We start from the raw sequence: 23956 nt of genomic DNA, 5'->3' as shown, positions 1-23956 counted from the left end.
AAGTCATCCTCTCCGGCAGTGTCTTGCAATCCCCCCTTTTAAAAGCAACAGAATAACATATTCTAAGCAAAATCTATATGGGACCCCAACATCAAAAAAAAACAAAAAAACAAAAAAAAAAAAACCCAGCTTTGTTGTTCTAATTGAAGGCTAAGAAAGAAGTTATTTCTGGATTCACTAGACATCCCCTAAAACTCTGTCCCTGAGATGCTTCCAAGGAACCTACCAGGAGACGTTCTAAAAGCCCATGTTCTGTCAGTCTTCCTTGCCTGTATGATTGAAGCCCATTAGCAATTTCCTGTTTGGTCTATTTCTCCATTTTTTACCTTACTCATGATTTGGGGGCTGTGGTATGGAACACACATGGCTTTGCTGTCATGGAAAGTGTCCAAGCCAGTGTGTTGTGTGGGGTGGCCTGGTGCAGCCTCTGAATTTCAGAAGCCCTCATGGGCCTATTGCACAAGCCAACCAAGAGGCTTCCCGTGTGGCCCTGTGACTCGAAGCAGACAGTAGGAATCCATGTACCGTCTACCACCTCGATCAGCTTTTGGAGTACTTGTAATGTGCCTTTTTTTTTTTCCTTCATGTTTTATAAGGGATTAAAATATCCTGGAATAAAGAGCTTTGCATCTGATCAACCTGGCAAAATTCTTCTAATGGACCTGAATGAAGAAGATCCAACAGTGTTAGAACTGAGGGTCATTGGAAGTAACTTTGATCAGTCTTCGTTTAACCCTCATGGGATTAGCACATTCACAGATGAAGGTAACACTATTTAATGCTCATGAAAAACAAAACCAAAATTTAAAAAATGTTAAAGAGTGAATATTTCCTCTCATTCAACTACAGTATAATCATGATTAATGTTACTTTTCTGTTAAACATATCCCCTAAGTTAATGAAATATAATATTTTAACCACTCTGATGCTTGAGAATGCTAAAATACTTAAGATTTATAATGCATTTACTTTTTAAAATGCTGGCATTCACATTACCCTATAATGATGATAGCAATAATATTTCACCCTTGATCACTAGAGGTTTTCCATTTTAAACAATTTTCCAGATCCAGAAATTTACAGGGATGGATTTTTCTAATGGAAGTCATCAGCCACCCAGAGATCCACTGACAGAAAGTCACTATGGTCAGTTTTCTCTCAGCTCTGTCACCTTCCAGGCCTTTCTGCCCATTGGTACCTTTGTTTTGTCTTCAAACTACTTCTCCACATTTCAAAGCTATCAACATATCGCCCCCATCCCTCATACTGTCTTTGCATTTCCTCCTTTCTATATGCAGCCGTTTCCTGGGTCTCCACGTGAGTCCTCAACCCCCGCTGCACACAGAAAACCCTGCAGGATCTGACATCAACTGCATTTATTTTCTTTTTACCTTTTGACCCCTTGTTTCTCCTGTTCTTCTCTCCCTACCTCTGGCAACCACCAATCCATGAACTTTGCATTGGGCTTTTAGGTTTTAATTCTACATATAAAAGACATCACATGCTTTAGTTTAGCATGGTGCCCTTAAGGTCCATCCATGTTGTCACAAATGGCAGGATTTTTTGTTCCTTTTTTATGGCTGAATAATATTTGTGTGTGTATGTGTGTGTGTTCATCATTGATGGACATGGACGTTGTTTCCATGTCGTGACTACTATAAATAATGCTGCCGTGGACATGGGGGAGCATATATGTTTTCAAGGTAGTGTTTTGGTTTTCTTTAGATCAATACCCAGAATGGAATTCTTGGGTTGTATGGTAGTTCTCTCTTTAAATTCTTCGAGAAAACTCCCCAGTGTTTTCCAGAGTGGCTACACCAGTTTGCATTCCCAAGAAGAGTGCACAAGGGTTCCTTTTCCACCACATCCTCACCAACACTTGTTATTTTGGTCTTTTTGATAATAGCCATTCTAACAAGAGTGAGATGGTATCTCGTTATGGTTTTGATTTGCATTCCCTGGATGATTAATGACTTTGAGCATCTTTTCTTGTTGCTATTGACTGTCCCTGTCTTCTTTGGAAAAATATCTTATTCAGATTCTCTGCCTATTTTATTTTATTTTTTTAAGATTTATTTATTGGGGTACCTGGGTAGCTCATTTGGTTAAGCAGCTGTCCTCATCTCAGGTCATGATCCCAGGGTCCTGGGATGGAGCTCTGCATAGGGGTCCCCGCTCAGTGGGGAGCCTGCTTCTCCTTCTTCCTCTGCCCCTTCCCCTGCTTGTGCGCCGCGCGCTCTCCCTCTCTCTCCCTCTCTCTCAAAGAAATAGATAAAATCTTTTAAAAATTTACTTATTTATTTATTTGAGAGAGAGATTGAACATGAGTGGGGGTAGGGGCAGAGGGAGGGAGAGAAAAATCCTCAATCAGACTTCTTGCTGAGCATGGAGCTCAACACAGGGCTCTAGTCTAGGATCCTGAGGTCGTGACCTGAGCCGAAATCAAAAGTCACTTAACAGGCTGAACCATCCATGCATACCTCTTCTGCCCATTTTAAAATCAGAATATTTATTTGTTTGCTTTTGCTCTTGAGTTAAATCAATTTTTCATATATTTTGGATATTGGTTCCTTATCAGATACATGATTTGCAAATATCCCTTTCCATTCAGTAGGTTGCTTTTTCGTTTTGTTGATGGCTTCCTTTGCTGTACAGAAGACTTTTTTTTTCCAAGAATTTAATTTTTTTATTTGTCAGAAATCACAGGCAGGCAGAGTGGCAGGCAGAGAGAGGGTGGGAGGCAGGCTCCCTGCTGAGCAGAGAGTCCGATGCGGAACCTGATCCCAGGACCCCGGGATCATGACCTGAGCCGAAGGCAGAGGCTTAATCCACTGAGCCATGCAGGCACCCCCAGAAGATTTTAAGTTTGATATAGTTCTACTTGTTTATTTTTGCTTTTGTTGCTTTTGCTTTTGGTGTTCAGTTTTTTTTTTTTTTTAAAGATTTTATTTATTTATTTGACAGAGAGAGATCACAAGCAGGCAGAGAGGCAGGCAGAGAGAGAGAGGAGGAAGCAGGCTCCCTGCTGAGCAGAGAGCCCGATGTGGGCCTCGATCCCAGGATCCTGAGATCATGACCTGAGCCAAAGGCAGCGGCTTAACCCACTGAGCCACCCAGGCGCCCTGATGTTCAGTTTTAAAGAAACATTGCCAAGATCTGTGCCAAATAACTTATTGCCTATGTTTTCTTCTAGGAGTTTTATGGTTTCAGGTTTTCTATTTAAGTCTTTAATCTGTTTTGAGTTAACTTCTGTGTATGGTGTTAAGATAATGGTCAAGTTTCATTCTTTTGTGTGTGGCTGTCCAGTTTTCCCAATGTGATTTATTGAGGAGACCATCCTTTCTCCATGGTATATTCTATATTCTTGGCTCCTTTGTCATAAATTAATTGACCATATACGTGTGGGTTTATTTCTGCGCTCTCTGTTCTGTTCCACTGAAGTATGTGTCTGTTTTTATGCACAGTTTGAATTACTATAGCTTTGTAATATAGTTAGAAATCAAGGAGTATGATGCCTCCAGCCTTGCTCTTCTTTTCATGATTGTTTCGGCTTTGGGTTTTTTGTTTTGTTTTTGTTTGTTTGTTTGTTTGTTTTTTGTAGTTTCATACAAGCTTCAAGGGTGTATGTTCTATCTCCATGAGAAATGGCATCAGAATTCTGATAGGGCTTGACCTGACTGTGTAGATTGCTGTTTTGACATTTTAATGTTCATTCTTCCCATCCATGAGCACGGAGTAGCTTTCCATTTGTTTGTGTCTTCTTCAGTTTCTTTCATTAATGTCTTACAGTTTTCAATATATAGGTCTTTCCCTTCCTTGCTTAACTTTTTTCTTAAATAATTTATTCTTTTTGATGCACTTGTAAATGGGATTATATTATTTCTCTTTTGTGTATTGATTTTGTATCCTGCAACTTCACTGAATCGGTTTGTTGGTTTTAACAGCGGAGAGTTTTAAAGAGCCTAATGACCAGATCCCGGGGCCAAATATTCTGACTCAGTCAGTCTGAGGCAGGCCTGGGTGGTAGGACTTGTTAAAAGTTCTCTAGGTGATAAAATGTAAAGCTAGGGTTGAGAAACCCCTCTGTCGTCATGGCTTCCCTCTCCTCAGCTGACAGTCCTTCCTTCCACCTTTCTTCCAGAATTTCCCCATTGTGGGTGACTAAAACCGCTGCCTTGAAAGTTGTCAGCAACGTCCTTACTGACAAGCCTTCTCTCTCCCAGGTCGCCTATCTTCCCTTCCTCCCTCCCCTCCTTCCTCCACTCATTTATGCTGTTGACCACTTTCTCCTTCAAGTGCTTCTCCCCCATACCCCAATATACTTATCGAGCTTAGTTCTGATCCTACCGCAGTACCCAACCCCCGCCCCCATTCATTGTGTTGCCACGCATTTCAAATTTTCTGAATATTCCCCAAAACACTGATCTTTTATCTCTTCATTTGCTCTAGTTCAGACAGTTCAACCAAGTGACACCTGCTAACTGTTCCTGCTTTCGGGGAGAATTCCATTAATCGGGTATTCTTTTTTTTTTTTTTTTTTTCCATCGGCTCTTCAGTTCCATCCATTCCCTCAAACTTACTAGATTATTCTATTTGAGTTCCTCTCCTATAGCTGCTTTAAACTCAACAGGTTGAAAGCTGATCTTCCATCCTTTTTTCTTTCCTTCTTTACCTTCCTACCCCGTATGATGTCTCTTCTCTGTACACATATATACTCCCCTTTCAGTGATCTCTCCACCCACATAGGAACATTGTATTTTATTTTGCAAATATTACGTGCAAAGAAATATACTGTTGGGTACGCATATGCTTTTAAAAATAAAAGGGAGTCGTATTACCCAAACCCTTCTACAAAGTGCTTCCGCATTTGATATCGCATAATGGACTCCTGTCTATGACGTGCATTTAGAGCTCCCCTGCAATGGATTCCTCCTCTGTTCAGGATTCAGATGCCTGGGAGTGCAGCAATATAGCTCTTCTGTTGATGGATAGTCAGCCTGTTTCTGCCTTTATGTTCATTGTGAACAGTGCCAAAATAACCATTCCTGTATATATATATCTTCTGTTGAGCATTTCCTTAGGATAAATGCCTAGAGGTAAAATCTGCCACACAAAATATGAAGCTGGGTTTCAGTGCTCACTCCAGTGTTTGATTTCTGACCTCCCCATTCCTCAGCCATCATTAGGGACTTTTGATACTTCCTGTCAAATGTCCTCATATCCTTTCCTGCCACTTCTTGTCAACGCCATCCTTCTGGCTCTGTCTCTTCTCCCCCTACATCTGGATTACTGCTGTTAGTGTAAGGTCATGCTACCCCTTAGCTCCAAGGACCCAGTAAGCAAGCCCTGGGTCCTTATCCTGAGCCCTAACAAGACTGGCTTTGGCTACCTATCTTTATGGCTGCAGGCTTCCCACTTTTTTCTTTCACTCCATCTACTCCATCCACAACCTCACTATTAAGAGATAAGGTCCTGCCTCAGGCCCTTTGCACATTCTCTTCCCTCACCTGGGAATGCTCTTTCTCAGATACTTACATGATTTGGTCTCCTATAGCATTTAGGTTTCTGCTTTAACATCACTTCAGAACTTCCCTGATGGTCATTCTTTTATCTAGTCTTATTTTCCCTTTGTAGCACTTAATACCAATTAAAATAAACACTTGTTTGTCCAATGGCCTAACTACCAGGAGCCTCCTGGTTGGCTTCTCTTTTAAATCTCTTCCGTTCAACCTACTAAACTTTGCACTGTTTTTCTTTCAATACCAACTTGGTCACATCAAAGGTTTCCAGAGACTTGCTGCTTCTTAAGGCAAAGACTGTAATAATCTAACTTCACTTGCCAACTCTAATAACACCATCTTGATCACTTAGATTGATCTCTTTTCTGTCTTAAAGCGGGACTGATTCATGGAAGCTGCCTCCTCTTTGATAGCATCTCTCAGGTGTTCTTTTTATGGAATTTATCATTTTACACTGTGTGAGTTATACCTCAGCACACCTTCTCCTGTCGGTGTTCTCCACACCGGCTATCTCTTTTATCTCAACTGTGCGTCTTGCTGAGACCATTTGCAATAGAAAGCTTAACAAGCTCTTTGGAGTTTTAGCATCAAGCGTTGCTCATTCTTAAGTTGAGAATCTTTCTCCCCCCTGTGGCGTTTGGAGGTGTTTAGAGACTGTCACTACTCCTTCCTTTAGCCATTTTTTTTCTTTGAAGCCATCACAAGTGCTTCTCTCTACAAGGACATGAAAATATTCCGTCTGCCTGACACCCTAAGTACTAGTTGGAGGTGGGTTGAAATTGCTCTTCGGAGACAGGGCTGACAGCTGAGAGCTCAGTTAATGTTTCGATTTTTGTTTTTAATCTCTTCTCAGATAATACCGTGTACCTGCTGGTGGTGAACCATCCAGATTTTAAGTCCACAGTTGAGTTGTTCAAATTTCAAGAAGAAGAAAAATCACTTTTGCATCTGAAAACCATCAAACACAAACTTCTGCCTAAGTATTGAGATATACCATATTTCTATTTCCCTTTAACACCAGTGGGTGGTTAATTCACTGCTGGTTTCTCCTTCCAGCCAGAATGGCTGGTTGACTCTCCTTTCTAATCATCACAAACTCTTCCAAATGTTCTTCTGCGGATACTTTTGAGGATTCAGACCTCTGAGAGAAGACCCTTTCTATTCCTCTCTCACTTCCCAGGCTGGCTGGGTGCTGAATTATGGCTCCTGGGCTCAGAATGGCCTTTCAAGCTGTTATTGTTCTTCTCTAAAACCAGTCTTTGTATTTCAAACCCACACCAATTTCACAGACAATTCCTACATCATGAGCTTTCTTCTTTATTCATTTATTTCTTCTTGTATTAAAAAATTAAATCTTTGATATTTCTATGAATTAGAAACATATACCCAAGGGAGACTGCAATCTGGTATCTCTAAGACCTCCCCATCCTACCCCTCCTGCTCTTTGGGCACATGATATATGGAGTAACAGATTTGTGGTTCACACTCAGCTCCAATCCTAGGTTTCTTGACAATGTAACATAAGGAAAAAGAAAAAACCCAGGGTGTCCCTGATCCCAGTCAACCCAAGCCCAAATCAACCTCCTCACTTGCCTTAAGATTTGGTTTGTGAGGCTTGTGATGGATTTGGAACAAAAGTCTGACACAGTCTTTCCAAACTGCCTTTATCCTCGAATCTTGTGATTGTCTAGAATCCCAACCTTTATTTGAATGATTACCAGACAGTACTTGACTACTTCAGTATCCATAAATCTAGATTTTTCTTAAAAGGTGTGTTATTTACATGTGGGAACCTAGCAGAGGGCCTGGCACGCAGTGTTTCCAGGATCCCCCTCCTCTCTTTTCTTACATGGTGGTTCTGAAGACAAGGAAACTGCAACCGGAGAGAGATTGAGTTATTGGATGAAGGTCAATCAGCTAATTAGTAGCTGTGTAGGAACCACATGGCCCAAGTCTTTTTCTATGTCCCTAAGATGAGTGCAAATTCAGAGAACAGCTTTTAGTGCAATAGTTTATTTATACATTCTTTCAAAAAAATGTATTTTGGAAAGAGAATAAGGATACTGAATGTCTGGTGAATGTGCCACATACCGAGATCTAAATTAGGGAAAAGTATATAAAATAGAGAAGCTGGGCTAATAATAATTGCAATAATTGTGATAGTAACAATGAGTTTTAACTATAAGTTAGGGCTATAATAACCAATTTAAACTGATTGCTTTATTATCTTTCTACAAATACCATCTTAATTAGGTGTTATTATTGTTATGGCATTTTGGAGTATTTAACTTGCCCCAGATAATACCATCAGCAAAACAGCAGAGCTGGAATTCAAACCCTACTGACTTGAGGCTGAAGCTGCTGCTCTGAGCCAGTCTGAAATAGTGAAAGCTTACTTTGTTTATTTCATTAGTCTTGGAAGTCTCAGATTTGTCCAGATTCCCAGGGTCAGAGTATTTTTTTCCTGGGCCAACTGCAAAAATACGTGTCTTTGGCAACACAGAACCAAATGAAAAAACCGCGGTGCCACAATTAACTAAAATTCTGGTCTCCCAACTAACTGAAGGACTAGGCCACGTGTATTTTCTGCTTTATATTTAATGACTGTTTATGCTTTGCTTATAGCATTAATATTCCTGTTACTAATCTATCACAATTGAAGTATGTCATTACTGATAACACAAAGGTCATAACTGATCATCTCCTATAGGCCAGACACAGTGCCAAGGTCTTGATATTCCTTCTTTCACTTCGTCTACCCTAACCGCACAAGGTTCAGAGAGGAAACTGCGGTGTAGGTTTCAGTGACAGGCTGTGGCCCCATAGACAATAACAAGCAATGTCCGCATTCACATGGGGCCTATCAGATCTCAAAGCAATTACTCTGCAATATTCTTCTCTGTTCTTTTTTACAAAAAACAGGCACATGATTTGTAAAGTATGCTCACTTTGGAAATGTAAAAAAGAGAGGGGGAAAAACAGAGAGAGGGAAAGAGAGAGAGAGAGAGAGATTTATGCCTGGATCCTATACATACTAATCCTAAATTCCTAGACCTTTCTTCTCATGTCGTGGTAGTTAGTGATCATCATTGACAGAGGGGTTCAGCGAGTGGCAGGCTTTCTACAAAGCCCACAATAGGCATTGCCTTATTGCGATTTCCAGTGAGACTCCACAGATTAAGATTCTGACCCTTAGTCTTATATTAATGAGCTGCATGACTTTGGGAAAATTGTTTAACCTCTCTTTACAGATGAGAAAACTGAGACTCTGGGTGCTTATCTAACTGGCCCAGGAGCCCAGAGCTGCGTCAGAGCCGCTGTGCTAGCCATTACGCCCTCTGCAATGGAGCGGAGATAATTCTCTCCCAGATAATAGCCCTAGGGAACTTCTGTCACCTCAATCAGCAGAGAATGACTCACTTATGTGTTCACTGTTGTACCTATTAAAGCAGAAAAATAGACTCATATATCTTAGATTTTCAGTAACGGAGAGAGAATCAAAATCAGAAAGAAAATATGCCATAGCATCCCGTTTCTGAGCATTCTTGCTCACGGACATTTTCCTCAGTTCAGCATCGTGAGACTTTAAGGCCAGAAGTGACCTTTTAAGATGGAGAGATAGAGCCGTCCAGCTCAACCTCCTTTTACAGATAAGGAAACTGAGGCCCTGACATGCAAAATGATTAATTTTACCTAAATTGCACAACTAATCGTGGTAGAGCTTTTACTAAAATGCAAATCTCAAGATTGTCAGTGGTTTTCCCTCCGTCCGCGTGATGATAGCCTAGGCTATTCCATATGAGAGTGACTTCTGTATGAACATAAATGAATTTTGCCCTGATAATGATTCCTGGCCTAATTTAATGTCTGCTGATTTTAGTATATCTACACACACACACACACACACACACACACACACACTCATAACCCATCACACTATTTTTCAGATACAGTTAATAGGATTTTTATGTTACATTGCTATAGTAACCTTTTAGGGTTTTTTTTTTTTTTTAGAGTAATTATTGTCTTTGAAGATCATACAGGTGGGATTGATGTCATATTAATTCTGTGCCATAAAGACTGGAGTGAAAACTTCATCCTGTGTCTTGATTTTGGGAACAGCCATTACTGAATGCTAATCAATGCCTACTCCTGTAATGTACAATACCTTCACCTGGATATACCCTGTATGTGTGTTTCAATTTGCAGTTTGAATGATATTGTTGCTGTAGGACCTGAGCACTTTTATGCCACAAATGACCACTACTTTGTTGACCCCTACTTGAGATCCTGGGAGCTCTACTTGGGTTTAGCGTGGTCTTATGTTGTTTACTATAGCCCAAATGAAGTTCGAGTGATGGCAGATGGATTTGATTTTGCTAACGGAATCAACATTTCACCTGACGGCAAGTATGTGAACTGTTTATCACGTGTTTCTCCAGATTCTCCTTAGCTCTCTTTAGAACGGACTCATTTTCTAAACAACATGATATGCTCTAATGTGTCATCCTGGTAAAAGGAAATTAGGAAGAATATTAAAATATCTTAATTTTTTAGGGGATAAAATGTATCAAGTCAAAATTTTCTATTTTGTGTAGGCATATTCTTCTAAGTTTGCAGGGAGGGTATATATTAAGAAGGGGATCTGGGATAAACATTCAGCATTTCTAAACAACTTTGCTTTGAGGGAAGCATTTTGAGGGTGTAATAAGATGAACTGCAAGTAGTTATATGTCTCAGCTGTGCTGTTTGTGATAAGATAAAGAGCCTGCACCAAAGTGAAAATCAAGACACTTCTTTCTCCATCGAGAAAGTGTTACTGAAGGCGAAGAGTCCGTTTATCGAGGCAGTGAGCCTCATGGTGTAGTTGATTTACATTATTATTTGATGATGACCCTGAAACAAATGATTCACAGAGAAACCGTGGTCAGGGGACCATACTTTGGGTAACATTAGTCTATCTACAAAAGCCATGTATCCAGTCCTACATACCCTTCCTCATCTTCTGTCATCAGGGATTTCAGGAGTTGGTAACGTGATTAGAGGAAACAATGTGGACAGCTTTCAATTATTTATAGCATCACCTGGTCTTACAAAGTAGCAGATAATACATAGGCATTTCTTTCTTAGTTCTGGGATGCCCTGCCTTCAAAATACTAAATGCGCAGGGTCAGAACCCGGCTCAGGGTAGGAGGGTGGGAAGGTTTCTCTCAGCCAAGCATCTTGTCTCCTCTCATACTTTCTCTGGCCTAAAACAAGAGCTTCGTTGTCAAAGGGCTTTCCTGCAGCCTGCCCGAGAGAACTCGCTGTCCTCTGAGAGGCAGAACCTGGGGATTGTCGCCATGTTGACCAGCGAAGAGAAGTGGTGTAATAACATTTTACACCCAGATATTTAGAGCTGGTACTAGGGCTGCGTTTCTTCCCTCCTGATCAGGGACAACTAGGTTCCTACCTTAGGAAGTAACTTTTCAGAAATGAAAACTCCATTGCACATTGTAAACTCATTGAGTTGGGTTTCTGTTTTGTTTTATTTTTTTACAATTCGGTGTGCTTTGAGAGGGATTGCATTTTCCTGTCTCTAAGCAGAGTTCTATCCTAGGAAGGATTCTCCCAGCTTCACCATAACCTTCTGAGCCCTATTACTTCAAGTGCTTTGATGTAGTTCTTTCTTCTTTGAAGGTATGTCTATATATCTGAATTGCTGGCTCATAAGATTCATGTGTATGAAAAACACGCTAATTGGACTTTAACTCCATTGAAGGTAAGATGTATTAACACTATAAGTTTGTAGAGTGATAATTAGATTCTAATTGATTTGTGAAATTAAAAGTGGGCAAAAAAGGATTGTCTAATTGGAGCGGGTGAGAACCAATTTTTCACTTCTTTATTAAGAGTCAACAGCATCGTGTGTGTTTGTTGTTCACTTTTGTTCAGCGGCAGAGTGGGAAGGAGCAAGCCCAGTATCTCACCTATGAAACTTTGATTTTTTCTGCCCTAATGAATTCTCACTGCTTAGTTTCCCATTCCTTCCTCTTTTGCTCCCTTCCTCCCGCTTTTCCCTCCCCCGCTCCTTCTCCTCTCTCTCACCCTTTCATGTTTTCCTCCATGTTGATGAAACAGCCAAGAAATCACCTCAACTGGTAGTTCAGATGACAGCGCTCTCCACGATAGTTAAAAATCGTGTAAACATAGTAAAAAACCCAATAAAGTATCAAGGACTCCCAGTGGCCACTACGCACCCCTGCCCCATCACTTCACCCCCTTTGTCTCTGGCGCTTCCCCCTGCTTGGTGTCCCTGAGCTCACCAGGTGGGGACCCACCTCGGGTGGGGCACTCAAGTTCCCTCTGCTCTGATCATCTTCCTCCAGTTCTCTGTGGCTCTCTTCTTCATACTTTTCCAGTTTCCTTTAGAATGTCACCTCAGCGAGGCCTTTCCTGGCTACCTCATCTCAGCTGGTGACTCTGCTCGCCTAGCTACACACACACTGCGATTCTGCAACCTCAGGGGTTTCCTGGTAAGAATTCGAGCCGCCCTCTTCCCCTGCCTCCACACACGGAGGGCAAGGAGAGACCGAGAAGGAGGGAGGCCACTCTGCATTGCTCGGTGGCAGGTTTAATAAACAAGGGCCCTCAGCTACTTGACTTGTCTTGGGCGCTGCAAGAAGACTAGCTCTCTGCACCTGCCCACTGGAATCTTAAACTTTTATATAGAGCACTTAATGGGGGTTCGGTCACATATAGAGGGGCTCAGCAGCACCTTACTCCATCAAGGCCGTGTTCCTGGAATGGCTCCCAACTGTGTGAACAGTGGGCAGAATGCACATTCCAAGGACAGGGAAGGGGATGGGACACATTCAGTTGTCCAGGTTCAGCTGGAGGTTCAGCCAGAGGTCATGTCCTCCCAAGAACCTCCTCCAACATGCCATCCCTCGTGACAGCTCTTACGATCTTATACACCCAGCTCTTGTGCAACATGTCCTGAGCAGTCAGTGAAGGGGAGGGGGGGGTCCACTGGCACGGAGGCCCCGAAGTTAGTGCGTTTGTGCAAGGGAAAACATGAATTACTGCAGTGATTCCCCAAATCAGTGACAATTTTCTTTTCATCCAAGAGCCCCATGATCCGAACCACTGATTTATTAAGTCCCCCAAGCTGAGGTCAGATCGCTCCAGGTATTCACTTGTGTCCTCATGTGATTTGATAGAGACGATACTCTGGCACACTCACCAGGTGTGAACCCACAGAATTCTGTTCAGATAATGGCAAAGAGGTGGTAAGTAGTGTTCGAGGCCATCCGGTTTTGGAGGAAAGCTTTGGTTATTAGAGACATTTCAGTGTTCGGTAAGGACAGGCTCCTCCTTCGGAGCTTACTGGGTGAGTTTGGCCAGGGCTTTGCCAGTCTCAGGGGATGGCCTTGGACTTCTTTGGTAGTTGTCTTGGCTGTTGCCTTGGGCGTTGTTTAAAACACGTTGGGCATGCTACTGCTGTGTAGACCAAGTCACTCTATTTTGAAGACACTAGAGCCTCCTTGGAAATATGCCCTCCCACTGCAGCTCTGGGGTGGCTATTCTTTTTATGCATCTCTTCTCTGTATCTCCTAAAGGGTATGTTGCCAGAGCTTGTATCCAAGCGAGGACATGGCTTCCTGATTGCCAGGGGGTGTCAGCCCTGCCTGAGCTGGGATGTGGAGGACAGTGGGGACAGCCTCAAATCCCTGCAGGCCAACACAAATGTTTTTCCACATATCCTGACTCCGCCAGAACTTATTCCCATCATCCACCCCTAGCTTGCCACCGTTCCAGCTGTAGGATTAATCCCTTTACAACAGTCCAAAGGTCAATGCAAAGGGTTAAGGGTCAGGACTCAGGAGTGACCACCCGTCAAACAAACCACCTGAGTTCAGCCCAGGGGCCGCTGCGGATTCTTCCTGCTTCCATCCAGATGGTGTCAGTGTTGGGCCGAAGAGCAACTCCGGTTTGGGGGAGGGAGGGATGGATTCCCTGGACTAGATCCATCCCCCACTCCCTCTCTACATGCTGCAAGGACTGCCATGGGAAGAGGGGGAGAGGGCAATGCGTCTCCTTCTCTACCAAGCCTAATAGTGCCTGTGTTTCTGGAGACAGTGGGCAGGTGGGTAGGGAGCTCCCACGCTGCGGATCGGAAGGTTGTCAACGTCGGGGTTTGAACCATGGCAGAGATGCATGGATGGAACATAGTCCCAACCTACCCCTTGATAGGAAAGGAAGTTCTTACTTTGATGCCCTCTTCCTTCCCGAAAGCACCCTCACCCCCACTCCGGAGCAGTGCTGCATATATGGCTAAGAGCTCTTGCTCTATGGGGTGTATGGAGTTTCTATCCCCTCTGGGACCAAAAGCTAGGGGTACTCTGTCCTCCTGTTATCCCCACACAGTGCCCACAGACACATCTAACTCTAACTCAAATAGCATCTAACATCTAACTCAAATAGCAGCCCTGCTTGCGAGATGCCCGGGGCTGTAATCTCCTTCACTAGTATGTTTGCTTTCTCCAAGGGGACCTGCCGCCCTGGTTCCCAGTTCCACACGTGTCCTTTCTTTATCAGTCTGTATCAGAGACAGAGACACCATGCCAGATGGGGAATGAAAGTCCTCCAAAACCCCCAAATCCCTACAAAGGTTTGCACCGCTTTCAAGTCCTTAGGGCTTGTTAAGCTTAACGCCTTATCAATCACAGATTCTGGAACGCGTGTCTTGCCCAACCACATGGCTCGCAAACGCCTGTGGCTGTTCCTGGGCCTTGAGTTTTCTGTGGGCTCATGACCCATCTTCTTCCTTGCAACTGTTCCAGGAAAGCCTGCAGAATGTCCTGCGGCGTGTTCTTGGATACTGTCTCCTATCTCTTTATGTGCCCAAGCAATTTATGTTGTTTAACAGTTACCATTTTCTGAAGGGGTTGCAGGCCTACTGGTTCGTGGTGTGTGTTTCTCCTCAGCGCTGGTCTGATGACCAGAATCCAGGGTCAGATCCCTGAGAGAGGTTTGCAGTTCCAGCTCGTAGGATGTCAATGCCCATAGATTCTCTGGTATTGCACTGAGAAGAACCTCCTATTCCTGGGAGGAACACTAAATCCATCAAAGAACCTTCTTAACCGTAACCATTTGCTCTCTGTAATCACTGATGGTGCTGAAAACTGAGGGTCACCATGGGTCAGAGTGTATTTGGATCCAGCATCCACCAGAGCTCCTGGAGGACCAGCAAAGAGCGAGTTCAACTTGATGCCTCTGATCATCTCCACCTGCCCGCACTGGAGTCAGTCCTGGCCTGTCTCTATACCTGGGTTAGGGAGACACCCACCCCAAATAGCACTGTTTTCCTGAGGCTCCTGCTGGAGCCAGCAGGGCATCAGGGACAGTAAGGGGCAGAAGGAACAGGTCTGAATTGTTGTTCAAGTTCTGTGGCTTTCCACCGGCCGGTGAACACAGTGTTGGGTTGTCCGTTTCTCTGTTCTGGGGAGGTCCCTGCAGCAAGGAGATTAAATCACATTTGTTTCTGGGTTATTTTTACTGGACCTTGACAGCTGATTGGGAAAGCCTAGGTTTTATGGGGGAGCTCTCTGTCTCAGGCCTTTCCCACATCCTGTACCAGTCCCAGGATTTGTCAGTTTTCCCTAAATTGACAACAGATTGTCCAGCACTATAGATACCTTATCCCGCCGCTGGCCGCAGCATGGACATGAGGGTCCCAAAACAGGTGTCGGTGGTGAACTGGGGTACAGGATGTTTCATTCTTGCTGTGAACGTGGCCTGATGAGGACCTTCAAAGCCAGGGGCAGAGATTGCCTGTCTCATTCCCAACTCCCAAAGGGTTGTCAGACCTCCTCTCTAGATTTTCAGGGTTCCACATGCCCAGGGAGGGGCCCTCATTGGGCCAAACCTCCCTGCAGGCTAGGATAATGCAGTCCAGAAGGGAGTGGTACTTTGAACCTCTGAGTGCTATGCAGGTGCTGCGGGGGCCGAGTGTGTGGTGATGTCACTCATTTTCTCTGCTTCCTGCCCAGAGGAATGCCATGTCCCCCACATCCCATAAATGTACTAACCACACTGAAATACTTGCTCTGGCCTTTTGCTGGAACGTGGCAGCTGTATCAATAAACTCAGCGGAAGTACCTTCTCTCTTCATGAACGTTTCCTCCGTTGGAGGCTGCCCCGCTGGCTGGGGTCATCGTGGTGCTTTTGCTTTCCTTTGTCCCCGGGGCTGGACAGCATGGGGCGTTTTGCTCCCTTCACAGCAACTTCTTCGCTCTCCCCATTTTCCCAGGCGTTCCACCTCTTAGCTTCCCAGTCAGACCTTGTCACAGCAATTGGACCTTAATCCTCAGCAGCTGGGACTTTGCAACATGGCATGCATGGTCTTCAGCTGATAATTTGTTTTCTCCCTTTATCAGCCAGCCCCAAAGCTACAGAGTAGCGAGCACCCACATATCCTTCTCTAACCTCTTCTCGCTTTCTTTCTTTTTTTTTTTTTTAATTTAATGTATTTGTTAAATAGTGGACACATTACCTTCAGGTGTACAACATAGTGATTGGAGAACTCTGTACACAACTCCATACTCATCACAAATGTCATCACCGTCTGTCACTACTGTCACCATACAATGGTATTACAGTATTATTGACTATATTTTCGTCTGTCACTTACTTATTTTAACCTGCAGTTTATACCTCTTCATCTCCTTCAGCTATTTTGCTATCCCCCACAGCCTTCGCCTCTGGCAACCCCCCAGTTTATTCTCTGTACTGTTTCCTTTGTTTCTTTGTTCATCTGTTCAGTTTTTTTAGATTCCACAGATCAGTGAAATCATATGGTATTTGACTTTCTCTGTCTGATTTATTTCACTTAGCATGATATCCTCTAAGTCAAGCCATGTTTTTACAAATGGTGAGATCTCATTCCTTGTTCTGGCTGAGTAGTGCATGCAATCAGTGGGCACTGGCAGGGATCGGTGAGCTCATGGTAGTCCTTAGGGATTGGCCATGCAGTCAGCCTTCCCCACACAGAGGTCAATGGCCAACTCGGGGTTTCCTCCAAGGACACCTCCTTTCTAGAGCCCCTTTCTTTGGTCTCCTCCTGGCTGGCTCACCAATTATTAGCTTGCAGTCTGGGGAGCTTCCTGGGTGCAATCTGAAAATGGTCTCTTGTCCCCATACACGGAGAGGGCAAGGAGAGATCAAAAAAGAAGGCAGACCATTCCGATTGCTGGGTGGCAGGTTTAGTAAGAGAAATGACATATGAGGCTTGTCTTGAGCAGCCGTGGTACAAGTAGATCTCCATACCCTCCGACCAGAATCTTAAAAGTTTACGTAGAGGTCTTAACTGGATTCAGCCACACACACTGTCCAGATGGTCTCAATAACATGTTACTCTCTCAAGGCTATGTCCTTGGAACAGCTCCCACTGTGGAAACAGTGGGCAGAATGTATATCCCAAAGATAGGGGAGGAGTCAAGGAGCCTCCAAATGCTTGGGTCCAGCTTGAGGATCAACTGGGGGTCACGTCCTCTTGATGACCTCCTCCAAAACACACACACACACACACACACAATTTCTTTTCTCTTGATGGCTTTAAATTCCCTTCAACATTCATTACTAATATTACATATTTTACTTACATTTTGTAATTGAAATGCTATATATTTTATCTGTCCTATCGTCCATCCCTTCCACTAGGGTTTAAGTGCCAGAAGGACAGGGTGTTTTCTCTTTGTTCCCAAAAGAGTTCCCAACAGGTAGTAGGCACTCAACAAAGACCTGTTCAGTTAATACGATGGGGCTGGGTACGATTCAGGGGTTTAACTTCCACCTCCATCGATTATGATCTGATCTGAAGGTTTGGGTCAGAAGAAGTAAAAACACAAAGGAGAGGAAAGAGGAAGTAGCAGGAAAGTGGAGTTGGGTGAAGGTAGTCCCCTGTCCCTTACAAACAGGACCTGGCTGTCTTGTTGCAGCCGTCCCCAGCCCGAGGCGCCGTCACCAGGCCTTGCGGGGCGATTCCCGTCAGGACATGCAATGTGCTGTCGTGCGGGAAAATGAGCTCAAAGCAGCATCCAACGTGGCATCACGTTTGACATTAAAAATCATCGGTGTGGCCAATTTGGTATTAGCGGAAGTAAAATGGAATTTCACACACTCCTACTGGCTGACGGAATGAAAATGAATGGTGGTTGTAACAATAGTTACTTTTGCAAATTGAATGTTAATTTTATAAGACTGGAGTCCCATTCAATAGATACTCAACACAGAAGGGTAAAGACTCTGGTCCTGCCAAGGACCTATTTGACATTTGGCTTCCACTTTTGGCAACAGGTAAGGCCCCATCTGCTGACGTAACAATTCAGTTGAGTCTACTCCTGTGACTGTAATTTTTTTTTTCTTTTGAAGGAGTGGGTAATCAAGATGAGTTAATTCATTAATACTTGGAGCATCAGGAAATTTGATAAATGAGCTGCAACTGATCTTAGAATTTGCGATGAGATGTGGGTGGGTTTATGTCCTGTCAAAATGTGGTATGCACAGACAATGGAATATTATACAGCCTTAAAAAGGAATGCAGTCCTAATACATGCCCCACATGGATGGAACTTTGAGGATCTCATGCTAAGTGAAGTAAGCCAGACACGAAAGGACAAATATTGTGTGATTCCACTTATATGAGGTCCTAGAATAAGCAAATTCATAGACAAAAATTGGAATAGGAGTCACCGGAGGCTCACAGAGGTAGGAATGGGGAGATATTGGGTACAGAGTTTCTGTTTGGGATGATGAAAGTTTCTGGAAATGGTTGGGGATAATGCTTGCAAAACCCTGTGAGTGTACAAATGCCACTGAATTTTACCTTTAAAGTGGTTAAAATGACACATTTCATGTTATGTGTATTTCACCACAATAAAATAATCCCCTCCTTCATAAAAAGAAAAAAAAATTCCAGGACACAGCCCATGAATTAGTCCTACTTCAGTGCTTTCCCGTTCTCTAAAAATTGGGATACTTGTTAACAGAGGACACAGTTTTTTGCAATGAGAATCATTTATTCAGTTTCCTTTATCAAGAAATGTACCATCTTCCACTTGGCTTTGTGGAAGCTTGAAATGTGTCGTTGCGTGCGTTGTAGTGAGTGAGTTTTGCTAGGAATTAGAGATCTGCAAGACAGGAGTTAGTTGCTGGGCCCAAAAGGGGCTCCCTGCGGGACTGTCAGCTCCTCCCGGGCAGGAGACAGGCCTGCCACTTACCCGTACCCGCTCTCCAGGAGCTGAGCTGCCTCCGGAGCACACAGTGGGAACTCAGTAATCGTGTGTCAAATGAACAGGGACCCCGGGCTTGGGTGTCCTTCTCTTCTCTCACCCCAGCTCACGTCTCTGGAGGGTTTCAACCGCCATGCAGTTCAGAAATTGACAGCTACCCCTCCCAAAGCCAGCAAACAGTACAGAGCCCTGAGACACACATTTTCCTTGTCTAAAGAAAATGTTTAAATAAGCTCTCTAGCTGATCTCCTGCTAGCTGAAGTAGTCTCAGCCTGCTACTTCTCCGCCATCTTGACTCCTCCCCTCCTTGTCTAAAGAAAATGGTGGGATCTGCGTAGATTGTCTGACACTGTGATGGATGGGTGTTTGCGGGGACAGAGAAGGCCTGGAGCTGATTCTGGCCAGAGGATGTCTGCTTGGCTGCCTCCTTTGGCCGACCTGGCCTGTCTCCAGGGAAAGAATGGATGATGGCTCTGGGAGGAGGCTGTGCTGGGAGGCTTGGCCCCTGCAGCCCCATCATGGACTTGAGGGGAGAGGTCTCATTTAGAGCAGGGAGCCCAGGGCAGGGCGGCGCTGGTTTGCCGCAGCTCCCCGCCCACGCTCCGGCCTCTGCAGTGAGTCGCCAGCAGCTATTATATGGTCTCTGGGCGCTGAGGTGTCCTGGCCTCTGTTTGAGGTACACGGTAGATATTACTTCTCCAACGGAGAGCTGGAGGTAAACAAATAGATGTGATTTCTCCCCAGTAGAAGGCAGCCAAGATGATGAATGGTGGAATTAAGAATCATTGGTATTATTTATGATCCTGGTACAAAGCCTCGACAGCAATCTGTGCAGTCATCACATGCTTGCGACTTATATTTAGAAAATAAACAGCAGAAGAACCGGGAGTTAAATAACATCAGAAAACCAAAGAAGAAACTTTTCCCCTACTCCATGGCAAAAATTAGACCCTGGGTGATCATTTCTTCTCTGGCTGCACAGCCTATATTTTAGCCATTAAAGAGGAGCCTACATTTCATCAATGTGCTCATTCAAAATGAATCCACATTTCCTGGTTGTTTTCTGAATGCTTATAAAAATATCATTTGCACATGTTTTTGTAGAAGGAACTCTTTTATGCAGCACTTAAAACTTTTTCTTAGATTTATGCACAGATGTTAGTCCAGATGACTTCCTCTGACTTCTAACAGTCTTGCTTGCCATTCTGCATTTTCCCCTTCCCTCCTCTGTCCTGGAAACTGACGAAATGCTAATATAGATGGAAAGCCAGAGGAACTCTCTGAGCAATATTGAAATGCGGCAGAATTGTGTTCTGGAACCAGCAGTGTGGAGACTGAGGAGAACAAGATGATAGCTTCCCCTGAGAGATTGTTCCGTCACCTCTCAATTGTTTTCACTTTCTGTCCTTTCTTCTCTCCCTGTTTAACCTGGAAGTCCCTGGACTTTAACACACTCGTGGATAACATATCTGTGGATCCTGTGACAGGGGACCTTTGGGTTGGATGCCATCCCAATGGCATGAAGATCTTCTTCTATGATCCGGAGAATCCTCCCGCATCAGAGGTTAGTTTGAAAAATGAATCAGATTGGCGACCTTATTCCCCGCTGTTTCTCGGTTGGAAACATAAATCTCAATTACATGTGCAAATATAAGGAGAGACATGGATAGATGATCCAAATGATGAGAGATAAAAAGGAGTTTGACTTTGGGAGGAATTTTAGTCATAATCTAGGCAGGAGACAGATGGTACATTTAAATTGGGTAATTTGGGGAGATTTAATAAGGGTCCTGTATACAAAGGTGTGAGCATACGTAGGGAAATGAAAGGAAGATAATGCATTACCCCAGAGCTCGTGCGGGAGGCAGGAAATGGTTACCAGAAAGTCGAACGAGAGCAGAGCTGAGTGTGGACAGGGTCCCCTGAGGGGAACCTGGCCTCTGGTTGGGGGACATAGACAACCAGTGGGGACCCTGCAGGGAGGAAGCCTGGAAAAAACACTCTACCTCCCTCTCAGTCCTCCCACTCCCCTGCTGCTGCTGCTCCTGGGCTGACCCTGAGCCAGAGCTGGGGGCAAAGGAAACTTCATGGTAGGCTTTCGTGAGAATCTCGGCAGAGTGAAGGGAGCCAGCGCAGTGCTGGAGTCCCTGTCTTTACTTCAGTGTTGAGTTTCTTCAACCTGGGAATTCACAATAGTTTAAAGAAAACCAAAAACAGAGTGGACCGCAGGTCTAATCGTTTGTTTGTAGCTTGCCTTTCCTTTTAATCCCCTCTTCCCGTGCGCCAGTATATGCACAAGTTCACACAATGCGCCAGGCCTGATGTCCATATGGCGTCCTCTCCAAACCTTCCCTGCAGAATGGGAAGATCCATCACTTGCTGGAATTATTTTGGTTTAAAAGACCTTTCCTTCCATCTTAGTTATAGTACCCAAAGACCCCATTCATCTTCACGGTCTTAACTCGGCAGACTATTTTGGCTGTGCAAACAAGAATTTTGAGACGCACTTTGCTATAGGCATTTGAACATTTCTGTGCCTCATCTGGGGTTTTCTGTTTTGAGTTTTTCAGTACGTGTTATACATGTTATTTATGTTAAATAACCGGTACCGTTTTTTACATAGTTTATGGCTATGTATTCTTTTTAAAGTTTAGTTTTAAGAATCAGCTTCATTTCCACCCACTGAAAAAAACTTTTTCTTTTTAAAGCCCATTTCTCCGGGCGCCTGGATGGCTCAGTGGTTTAAGTCTCTGCCTTCGGCTCAGGTCATGATCTCAGGGTCCTGGGATCGAGCCCCGCATCGGGCTCTCTGCTCAGCGGGGAGCCTGCTTCCCCGCCTCTCTCTGCCTGCCTCTGTGCCTACTTGTGATCTCTATCAAAAAAAATAATGAAATCTTAAAAAAAATTAATAAATCCCATGTCTCTTAGATTAAGTAACCCCCAAACCAAATGTGTATTTCCAATTACTTTATGGCCCTTCATACCCTTTCTCTCCAGACTTACAGGACAATCGTGATTATATTTAATGACAATCCTTTTCCTGGTTCTTAGCTATTAGGATGGCTGTGTGGTATGTTTAACAGAATTGGGGAAGTGTATACTGTGGTGTGTTCACTGTGCAGAACAGAGCAGAATGTTAGATTCTAATTTGTTCTTGCTTGTTAGCTCATCTGGTGAACTTAGGTCATTTGCTATAGCATGGACTTGGTTTGCTGTTCTGGAAAAAGTGCTTCCTTTCTAATGATGGATCTGGTAAGGAATAGCAAAAAGTAGTAACAATCCATTACCTAATGCACTGCCCCACGGAAGAGTGCCTGACTTTTATTAGAAAGAGGCTTACTTAAGTCAAGGTGCCCCATTACCTATTTCCCAGTTAAGTAACTACTATGTCTGTCTTTTGGGCTGGCTGTTTTACTTTTTACTTTTATTTTTTTTAAAGATTTATTTATTTTAGAGAGAGAAGGAGAGTGCACGCACTAGTCGGGGGGGAGGGGCAGAGAGAGAGAATCTTCCAGCAGACTCCGGACTGAGCGCATCGCCCCCACACTGGGCTCCATGAGATCAGGACCTGAGCCAAAAACCAAGAGTCTGAAGCTTAAAGGACTGAGCTGCTCAGGTGCAACTGGGGCTGGCTGTTTTAAGAAGGTCCTTTTAAATGCTCCCATTAACCCTTTATATATAGGCACTGGCCCTTCCAGTCTGCATATTTGCTGTTTTTGTATGTAAGCATCCTTTCTTCCAGACACTGTATTTTATCCTAAAAGCTTAAAAATGTTAAGAAGTTAAGAGTTGAAAAGAAACTTAAGGGGCGCCTGGGTGGCTCAGTGGATTAAAGGCTCTGCCTTCAGCTCAGGTCATGATCTCAGGGTCCTGGGATCCAGCCCTGGGTCAGACTCCTGCTTTCCCCTCTCACTCTGCCTGCCTCTCTGCCTACTTATGATGTCTCTGTCAAATAAATAAATAAAAATCTTCAAAAAATGAAAAAAAATAGTAAGCTAATTTTCCTTCTTTGATAGGTGATCCGAATCCAGGACATTTTAACAGAAGAGCCCAAAGTTACACAGGTTTATGCAGAAAATGGTACACTGTTACAAGGAAGTACGGTGGCTTCTGTGTACAAAGGGAAGCTGCTGGTTGGCACCGTGTTCCACAGAGCTCTCTACTGCAAGCTCTAGCAGGTGGATCTGCCCCCGTGTCACGCACACCGTGAGCCCACCATTTCAACGGCTTGTTGCATCTCCAGGGCCACGGTGATCTGGTCTGAACCGTGAGCACTGACCCTCCATTTGCACATCAGGAAGGATGACAGTGCTATTTACCTGGGAACAGAATCAGTGCATAAGGCTTTTTAAAGTACAGTAACAAATCAGTCCAGAAATACTCGAAAACTCCATTTATCAATAAAAATCCTGTCAATAAAATGGCTATAGTTGCCGCATCAGTTGTCCGGCCTTAAATCGTTTAACTGCGTGTGATCCAAACATCCTTTCCCTAAAATGGGTGTGGCCTGGGGAGCCCATGACGCTTGCTGCTGCCTTGCTGAATCTTGTTCTGGGAACAGAGGAGCATAGTGATCTCACGAGTCGTCCCAGACTGCAGTCCTCAGGAGTTCTGGGTCACCTGCTGGGAAACTAGAGGTGACCCACGAAGTTTCCTTCGGCTCCAGGCATCCCTCCTTAGCAAAGCCATGGGACATACTGGCACAATCTGAATCCCATTTCCCCTTCGGTGTAGGACTTTCTCAGTAAATGGAAACCTAAATGACCCCCATTTCTCCTTTTTACTCTCACTCAGTTCTCTGGTAGCGATGACATGTAGGAAAATCTTAACATTCTTGGGAGTGTCTGTGATCTCAGCATAAACTGTACATGTTAGTGGCTTTGCCCCATTGAAAAGAAGTTTGTTGGGGCGCCTGGGTGGCTCAGTGAGTTAAAGCCTCTGCCTTCAGTTCAGGTCATGATCTCAGGGTCCTGGCATCAAGCCCCTCATCAGGCTCTCTGCTCAGCAGGGAGCCTGCTTCCCCACCCCCTCGCTCTCTGCCTCTCTTGCCTACTTGTGATCTCTGTCAAATAAATAAATAGAATCTTAAAAAAAAAAAGAAAGAAAGAAAGAAAGAAAAGAAGTGTGGTAGCTTCAGTGATTGAAGATGGACTGAGGCCCATA

General features: G+C 44.0%; 1 protein-coding gene across 1 annotated transcript in view; it reads left to right on the top strand.

Moving 5' to 3' along the window:
* The window catches only part of PON1 (paraoxonase 1), a 32117-nt gene extending 8881 nt beyond the window's left edge, over positions 1 to 23236 (top strand). The window contains exons 4-9 of the mRNA XM_044244527.1: positions 597 to 765; positions 6373 to 6499; positions 9729 to 9929; positions 11199 to 11280; positions 20229 to 20357; positions 22810 to 23236. Of these exons, the coding sequence (XP_044100462.1) occupies positions 597 to 765; positions 6373 to 6499; positions 9729 to 9929; positions 11199 to 11280; positions 20229 to 20357; positions 22810 to 22968 (867 nt within the window). The 3' untranslated portion in view covers positions 22969 to 23236. The remainder of the gene's footprint in view (positions 1 to 596; positions 766 to 6372; positions 6500 to 9728; positions 9930 to 11198; positions 11281 to 20228; positions 20358 to 22809) is intronic.
* Positions 23237 to 23956: the final 720 nt, after the last annotated feature.

The sequence above is a fragment of the Neovison vison genome, chromosome 4, assembly GCF_020171115.1.
Source record: "Neovison vison isolate M4711 chromosome 4, ASM_NN_V1, whole genome shotgun sequence".
NCBI lineage: Eukaryota > Metazoa > Chordata > Mammalia > Carnivora > Mustelidae > Neogale > Neogale vison.
The sequence above is the reverse complement of the archived record's forward strand: the minus strand, read 5'-3'. Positions and strand labels throughout refer to the sequence as shown.